At 32.6% G+C, this 7,563-nt stretch overlaps 1 protein-coding gene across 1 annotated transcript; it reads left to right on the top strand.

Annotated features, from left to right (window-relative positions):
* The first annotated feature begins 1,552 nt into the window (after positions 1 to 1,552).
* LOC107799128 (protein indeterminate-domain 12-like) lies at positions 1,553 to 6,436 on the top strand. The gene is made up of 3 exons (XM_016622207.2): positions 1,553 to 2,199; positions 2,483 to 2,879; positions 5,280 to 6,436. Exons 1-3 carry the CDS (start codon positions 1,980 to 1,982, stop codon positions 6,166 to 6,168), a joined length of 1,506 nt encoding a protein of 501 aa, XP_016477693.1. The 5' UTR covers positions 1,553 to 1,979; the 3' UTR covers positions 6,169 to 6,436.
* Positions 6,437 to 7,563: the final 1,127 nt, after the last annotated feature.

Below are 7,563 nucleotides of genomic sequence, written 5' to 3'. Positions count from 1 at the left end.
TTATATATACATAAAGAAAATAAAACTATCTATTTACACTGTGTAATTTTTTGGTGAATATGTATCAATTGACACATTAAAGACTCATTCTCACCGGATATTTTCATCAACCCAATAAATATATGACACATTTCTTTATAAATATGATTATCACTAAATCATTGTAGTAGTTTATTAATATACTTTTTCACTTTGATTTAACAATTAATCATGAAAAATTAATATGATTAAGCGTAAACATATGTGCGAGTAAGTTTTTATCCAGTTGACACCCTCGAAGAATGTGTGTTGTGAGATAATCTCGAGGCTTACTTTATTAGCTACCATCACCTTTAATTTGCCTTTAGGCTTTTACTACCACCTCCATGCATATCCCATATTCTCAAGCTTTTTAAGCTTCTCATTTAGTTAGGAATTCCTCCTTTTAATACTAGCACTAGTACTAGTATTATTATAATTCTGTTCAAAACCAAGAGTCTTTCTAGGATTTGGGTGTTTTATAGCAGGCATAAAAGAAAAGGCAGAAAGTGAAATTGTCAGACTCAAAGTTAAAAGGAAAAAAAATAGTTGGATAATTAGAAACAAGACATGCATTTACTTGACAAATGGATTAATGGGTTTGGGATTCCTTCTGGCCTCATCCTCTCTCTCTCTATTCAGAATCCTTTTTCTTTTTCTAGCTTCCTTGCCTCGTTCGCTCATTGATTTTGTCAATATGAACTTAATTTTTTTTTAAATTATGAATATGAACTTAATTGACATTGTACTAAAAAATTACATTAAAAGACAACGGTAAGCAATCGTTCATAAAGAATGACATTAATATTTGAAAAAAATAATAGTACCTGTTATCTACTAAGATAAGTTAGTATGTTTATTAAAATATTATATTGCCAATGTACAAAAAATATTTAATCGTTTCTGACATTCAAATTTGCCAACCCCATCAAACTTAGTCTGCCATAGCAATCATCACGTTCTGTAAACTGTACACAGTTTCTACCTACTGATAATTTCCTTCTATACTGATATATGATGGTTCCCTTTATTTGCATATATAGATAGATTGATAGCTACAAAAAGAGGAGTATTGCGTAACCAGTGGGGTAGTAGGGGAAATGACCAAAGTGGGGTGCATGGTATTTATTATGGATTTTTCTTTTATTTTTGTTACGGATTTAATTTATATATACAAATATTATATTTTCAATCTTTTGGAGAGGTAATCTGTCTTATTCTTAAGTTATTAATTGCATTTTGAAGGACATATAATATTATAAGGGACGGAGCTACAGTCCGTGAGTTTAGTCAAACTTATTAACTTTAGTTCAAAAATATATATTTATTTTAAAAAAATTAGTAAACATAAATAAATTATTAATTTAAAACTTATAAAGTTGGAATCTCAAAGGCATAAGTTTGAAGTTCCTGATTCCGACTCGGCGCAGTAATATCCTTTTAAACGAATTTACTAATATAAAATTCTCTTACAAAGCTAAACTATTTTGTTTTATATAAACCCAACCTATTGTCCATTCTCCTCTCTTTCTTTACATCTTTTTTGAGTTGTGTACCATTTTCTCTAGCTACTGCAAAATTGCTCAGAGGCAAGCTATATATCCATGGTTAGATAGTGACTTTGAGAATCATACATCATCTTCAACTTCACAAGATAATTCTTTTGTTTTTTCTCCCTTTGGCGTTATTTTTACTCTACAAATTACTAGGTAGCACCCAGTGTGAATGGTATGTGGCTAATTGTCATTGCCACCTGTTTTTGCTAGCTAGCTCTTTCAATTTACTCCAAAACAAAATATATCCCTGCTATTTGCTTAGTTGTTTTTGTAATCCAAAGTTGGATTCTCTCTATTTGGATTCTCTCTATCTGAATATATAAAATTGGCTTTACCTTCTTCCACTTGTTGTTCATAAACCAAGTTTGTTACAAGAAGTAGGTGTTAGCTTTGTATTTATTAGCTATGAATCAAGAAAAGCAAATATATCATCAGAGCAACAGCGGTTGCTTTTCTTTATTGGAGTCTTCTTCAGTACTCTCTCATCAAGCTGCCATGTTTTCTGATGAAGCTAGTGTTTCTTCCACCACTAGGGTTCCAAATTTAAGTCCTATGCCTCAAATCATCTCAAATCATCAGCAGCCTCAAAAGATCAAGAAGAAGAGAAGCCTCCCTGGAAATCCTGGTACGTTAGCGTAACATTTTTTTTTTACAACAGTGGTGTCCAAGCTGGTCTGGCACACCTCAATTATTTCATTGGATTCTGCTCGCCAAAACTCAGCAAATGGGAAGAAATCATTTAGCGTTTTTTTTTTAATTTCAATTCGGATTTGAATCCTGATATATATCCCATGATTTTCTCCGCTAGGCAAAAAAGAAAAGTTTACATAGACAACCTAGATTGATTTTTATTTTATTTTTTTGTTTACAAATTTCAATGTTGATTGTTTTTGTTATGTGTACGACAGATCCAGATGCTGAAGTGATTGCCTTATCTCCAAAGACACTTTTAGCTACAAATCGATTTGTGTGTGAGATCTGTAGCAAGGGATTTCAAAGGGATCAAAATCTTCAGCTTCATAGAAGAGGTCATAACCTACCATGGAAATTGAAGCAAAGAAACAACAAAGAAAATAGAAAAAAAGCATATGTTTGCCCTGAGCCAACATGTGTTCATCACCATCCTTCTAGAGCTCTTGGTGATCTCACTGGTATTAAAAAACATTACTGTAGAAAACATGGTGAGAAGAAATGGAAATGTGACAAGTGTTCTAAGATTTATGCTGTTCAATCTGATTGGAAGGCTCACTCTAAAACCTGTGGTACAAGAGAGTATAGATGTGATTGTGGAACAGTCTTCTCCAGGTGCGTAGTTTTTTTTTATACTATCACTATATTTTTTTATATGTTGATTTTTCTTTAGAGCTAATTTTTTTTCTTTTACAAAATTCGTGATGTCATGTATATACTCAGTTTGAGAGGGTTCTGTGTTTTGTTTTATTAGCAGTACTTAGTTTTTGTTTTGTGGCTGTTCTTACTTACACAAGAGTAGTGTGAGCACTGCAGGGAGTGTTCTTTTTAAAAATAAAAAATAAAAATTGTTGTAAGCTAGTGTAGAAACGGACGCTATTAAATACAAGTAGTCCCTGTTGACAATTGACAGAGGATATCTATCAAGGAAAATTGAATGCATTACTCAACCCTGAACATGCCAGGGGCTTAGATTTATATGCCAAGAAATCTGGATTATATGTTATTTCTGCGTGTATTTTATTTATAGTTAGCAATATAAATTATTTTACCCTATCAGTGCCTTTAATTTCCTATTTCTTGGCTATATATAAAATATAAGAAACGCCGATAGGAGAAAAGCTAGAGCCAAAGTCTGTTTCACTCCGAAATGCCTAGGTTAGATTAATTTGTTACTAAAGCTTGTCTTATTTAATTTTATTAAATAATTATTAATGGAGCCAAATCCTAAAAAACAGTTAAAAGGAAAAAGGTTGAGTGCTTTCTTGTGACTCATGGTTGAGAATCTTGAAATTAAACTCCATGGTTTTTCAAAACTTTCAATGGAGGGTATCATTATTCACTTGCAGATACCCTGTGTACTTCTGAAGTCATCATAGCTACTGAAAATTCTGCAAAAAAAATAGTATAAGAAAGAAAAAAAGGAGAGTAGATCATGAGCTGAATTCTTTGCATCTGATAAGATAGCTCATTGCTGGAACTGTCAGACATATGTACAAGTGTATATGTGTCAACTTACATTATTTTAAAATTTAATTTATATGCAATGACAATTTACATATTTTATGTTGTTAGTATATTTTAACTTATTATAACAAGTTAACAATCTTATTTTAATTTCTATGTTACTAATTTCACTTATTACTAATGATATACTCAATCTATTTCAATTAGATGACATATTTCATTTATTGATAGTCAATTTGACTAAACTTTGAAGCTAAATTAGATTAGTTCAACTTAATATTTTAAATTAAAATTTAGATAGTCAAAACCTATATAAAAAGTACTAATAAATTATAATTTTCCTCATGTCAATATAATTAAAAGATCATATATTTTTAAATTTTAGTTAAAATTTATATAGCTTGACTCTCTTAATAAATAAAATATGTCATTTAAATTGAAACAGAAAACGTTTGAAATAAAAAATTTAGCTTATACGAGTATTGTTGGGTAGATTAGTGCATGTGTGGCTTAGAGTTGGGTTCGTGCATGAGAGCTCAGATTTCAAGCAAGGCTTTTAGGTGAGGCAGTATGTTGTCCCTGCCAAATTTTTTTCCCTTTGCTTTTGCATGCAATTGTTAAAACATCAGTCAACTGTCTTGTCTCTATCTCGGTTCTCTCTCTCACTCACTACAATCATAACCCATATTTTATCATTACATACTTTTAATTTTGACCCTCCTTGATTCCATGTTTATGTGAATTCTTTACCTTTTACGAAACTCTCGTGACTTCTCCCATAACGCATGCACGATACTTTAGCTAGTTGTCCCGAAGTTTTTCTTTTCCTAGTAAATCAGGAGAATGTTATTTCACGGGGAAATTATTAAGAAAATTTTGTAGCTCAGTTATATATGCTCATTCTTTTGGCTGTTGTTGATTTCTCAAGATGGTATAATCCGCCCCTAACGAAAAATGACTGTATTTATATCCCTCTCTAAGAGTTATAGTGTTCCTAAGATTTTTCAGAATTGTGTTGGCCATATTATGGTTTATTTTAAAGAAATAGTTATAGGCTTAAATAGTTTATGTTTTTAACTTATCCATAGAAATAATTGCTGCTTTTAGGTGAAAAATATACTAGTCTTTTAGTAATTGTAGTAAATCCTTTAACAAATGCGGATCTTAATTTTATCTATGTGAAGAATGGCTATAACAACAGTTATTGGATACATATCTTCCTAATTTCATGACGTAATAATTATTTGATGAATTTACACCCATATTGAGAATATAGATTATCGCTAATTTGACGCTTGGCATGAAGATTGAAGAACGCTAATGAATCAAATCTTTATTTCTACCTCATACTAATAGTTCATCTCTTGTCATTTTTGTTGTTAGCTGCGAATTCAAAATTTAGAGTCAGTTAGTTCAACTCCTTATGTATGTGAGAATTTATTCACACCAGACAGATAAATTTCGTGATGAGTTCTACTATACTTGCTCATCTAGTTTTGGATCCGCCACTGATTATCGTATTATTATGAACCACAATGCATTTGGCAGGAAGGATAGCTTCGTTACACACAGAGCATTCTGCGATGCATTGGCCGAAGAAAGTGCCCGACTCTCAGCTAACTCAGCTTTAATGCATAGAACGGTCGTTGCCTCCACCACAATCCCAAACTCAGCTGCCGCTACAACCGAATCCAATTTCCATCTCAACCAATCATCACCAATACTCTTCCCTTTCCCCACCACCAACCAACGCCACTTTGCAAATCCTCCTCCGCCACCAGCCACGGTGGTGACAACCCATATCTCCCTGAACAACCCATGGGACCCACAAATTCCCTTAAACCCTAATCCTACTCATCATGAAGAAAATCACAACCAAATGACTCATCATCCTGTTCCTATCAAGACTGAATCAATTCACATCCCCGTTTCATCTTCTGTGCCTCCATTTTACCAAGATCACTTTTTTCACAAAGGTTCTTTTTCCATCCCATCACCTCAACTCTCAGCTACAGCATTGCTCCAGAAAGCAGCTACTATAGGCACTACACATTCCGCTGTGAGTCACGTGAACTCAACAATGGCCCACTTAAACAGAACCTCTCTTGGTCACGTGACTCCCAGGATTTCTCCGGAGGATTTTCTAGGGTTTGGATCGGACAATATGTCGAATACTTGGCAGCAGGAAAGCGAGAATCTCACGAGGGATTTTCTGGGGTTAACAGGAGATCATGATCATGACCACGAGTCTTCTGCTAATGGGAATGGGCGCAACGGAGGACTATTTGTGTCATATGGGGGAGGAAGAGATGGAAATGGGATGGACTTTCAACAAACACTATATGAGCGTGACCACTCATCAGTGTTGAAACATCATCAATTGGGTTTTGGTTTTGCTGCTGCTGAGACTGCATCGGAAACATGGGGGAATTGCTGATGATGTTTACGTCAGAGGGTGAATTTCAGAGATTCACTATTGGAATTTAGGGAGATATCTCTACCATCAACAGAAAGAAGAAAGAGACTCGCAATGCAAGAAGCAACTAAAAAGTAGAAAGAGGACAGAAGAAAAGAAAAGGACAACGAAAATAGACTTTTCACATTTCTCCTATTTGCAAGAACCATTTTTATCTTTTTTTGTTTTACCCTCTTTTTCATGTTGCCAATGCATATTCTGTTTTTATGGATTTTAAATCTCAAGTTTTTGTTAGTTATAGTGTTTTTTTTTAATTGTGGTGGTATTCGGACACCTAGATTATTTTATGGTCTACTTATTTCTTCGAACGTAACAATTCGTAGTTTAACTTATACAGAGGCGGATCGAGAATTTAAATCCTGTGGGTTCAATTTTAATTTTTTTAACATTAAATCTATTATATTTTTAAAGTTATGGGTTCATATCTATTATTTTTACAATTTTAATGAATTTTTACATACAAATTTTTATTTCGTATCAAAAATTATGGGTTCAGTTGAACCCGTAGTTATTACACTACATCCGCCTCTGAACTTATATACAACGACAGTGTAAAATAATTGTGTCACTTATAAATAACTACAGTTGATTATCCATAAATATACTGGTAAAGCATATTACAATATGCTAGAATAAATTCAGATATACTGATAGTATATAAAAACTTTACGATTACATTAATCCAATTATTAAAGGGATGCAACTCAACGAAATTGAGACAACTATATACTCCTTTTACTGAACAAATGGTTGTCAAGTAGTCTTGGATGAATAATTTTGGGCTTCAGATGCGAAAGAGAAATAATTATATATTATTTGAAAATTGTCTTAAGAGGAGTATTTCCTTGCTTTGACTAGATACGTCCACTTTTTTGCAGAGTAACCATTTAAAGCGCAGTGTAATGTATTTTTCCTCTAAGGGAAAGGGCTGATTTGCAATTGAGGAAGCTGTAAGCGTGGGGTCAATTCATAGTTCAACTATTATTCCTGTTGCCTATCCCCTATTTTTGGGGTGTATTTAATTAAGATATACGTACATCGTTTGTATATTATAAAAACATTTATGTTATCAAGTCACCTAAAATATTTATAAATATTTAATTTATAATCTATAAAATAAGACATATTACCTGCTACAAATAAATAACAGGTATCTACAAATATGAAATTTCTAATCTTAAATATAAGACAAGGTACAACATTCAAACATAGTTGGGATAAAAGAACAGTTATAATAATAACTCCATCTTTTGAAGTCTTCATCAAATTAGTATTCACAGACTAACATAAACATAAGCTTAATGCATATTTACGACACAAAACAGTAGTATCACTTTTGCATTAACCATAAATATC

This window comes from Nicotiana tabacum, chromosome 22 (assembly GCF_000715075.1).
Source record: "Nicotiana tabacum cultivar K326 chromosome 22, ASM71507v2, whole genome shotgun sequence".
Classification (NCBI taxonomy): domain Eukaryota; kingdom Viridiplantae; phylum Streptophyta; class Magnoliopsida; order Solanales; family Solanaceae; genus Nicotiana; species Nicotiana tabacum.
Note: the sequence above shows the minus strand (reverse complement) of the source record. Positions and strands in the feature narration are given on the sequence as shown.

Excerpts from the sequence above, each read along its gene's own strand:
- LOC107799128 (XM_016622207.2), top strand. The coding sequence starts at position 1,980 with ATGAATCAAGAAAAGCAAATATATCATCAGAGCAACAGCGGTTGCTTT. Across the intron at positions 2,200-2,482 it reads AAGCCTCCCTGGAAATCCTG|ATCCAGATGCTGAAGTGATT; the intron begins GTACGTTAGCGT and ends TGTGTACGACAG. Across the intron at positions 2,880-5,279 it reads TGTGGAACAGTCTTCTCCAG|GAAGGATAGCTTCGTTACAC; the intron begins GTGCGTAGTTTT and ends TGCATTTGGCAG.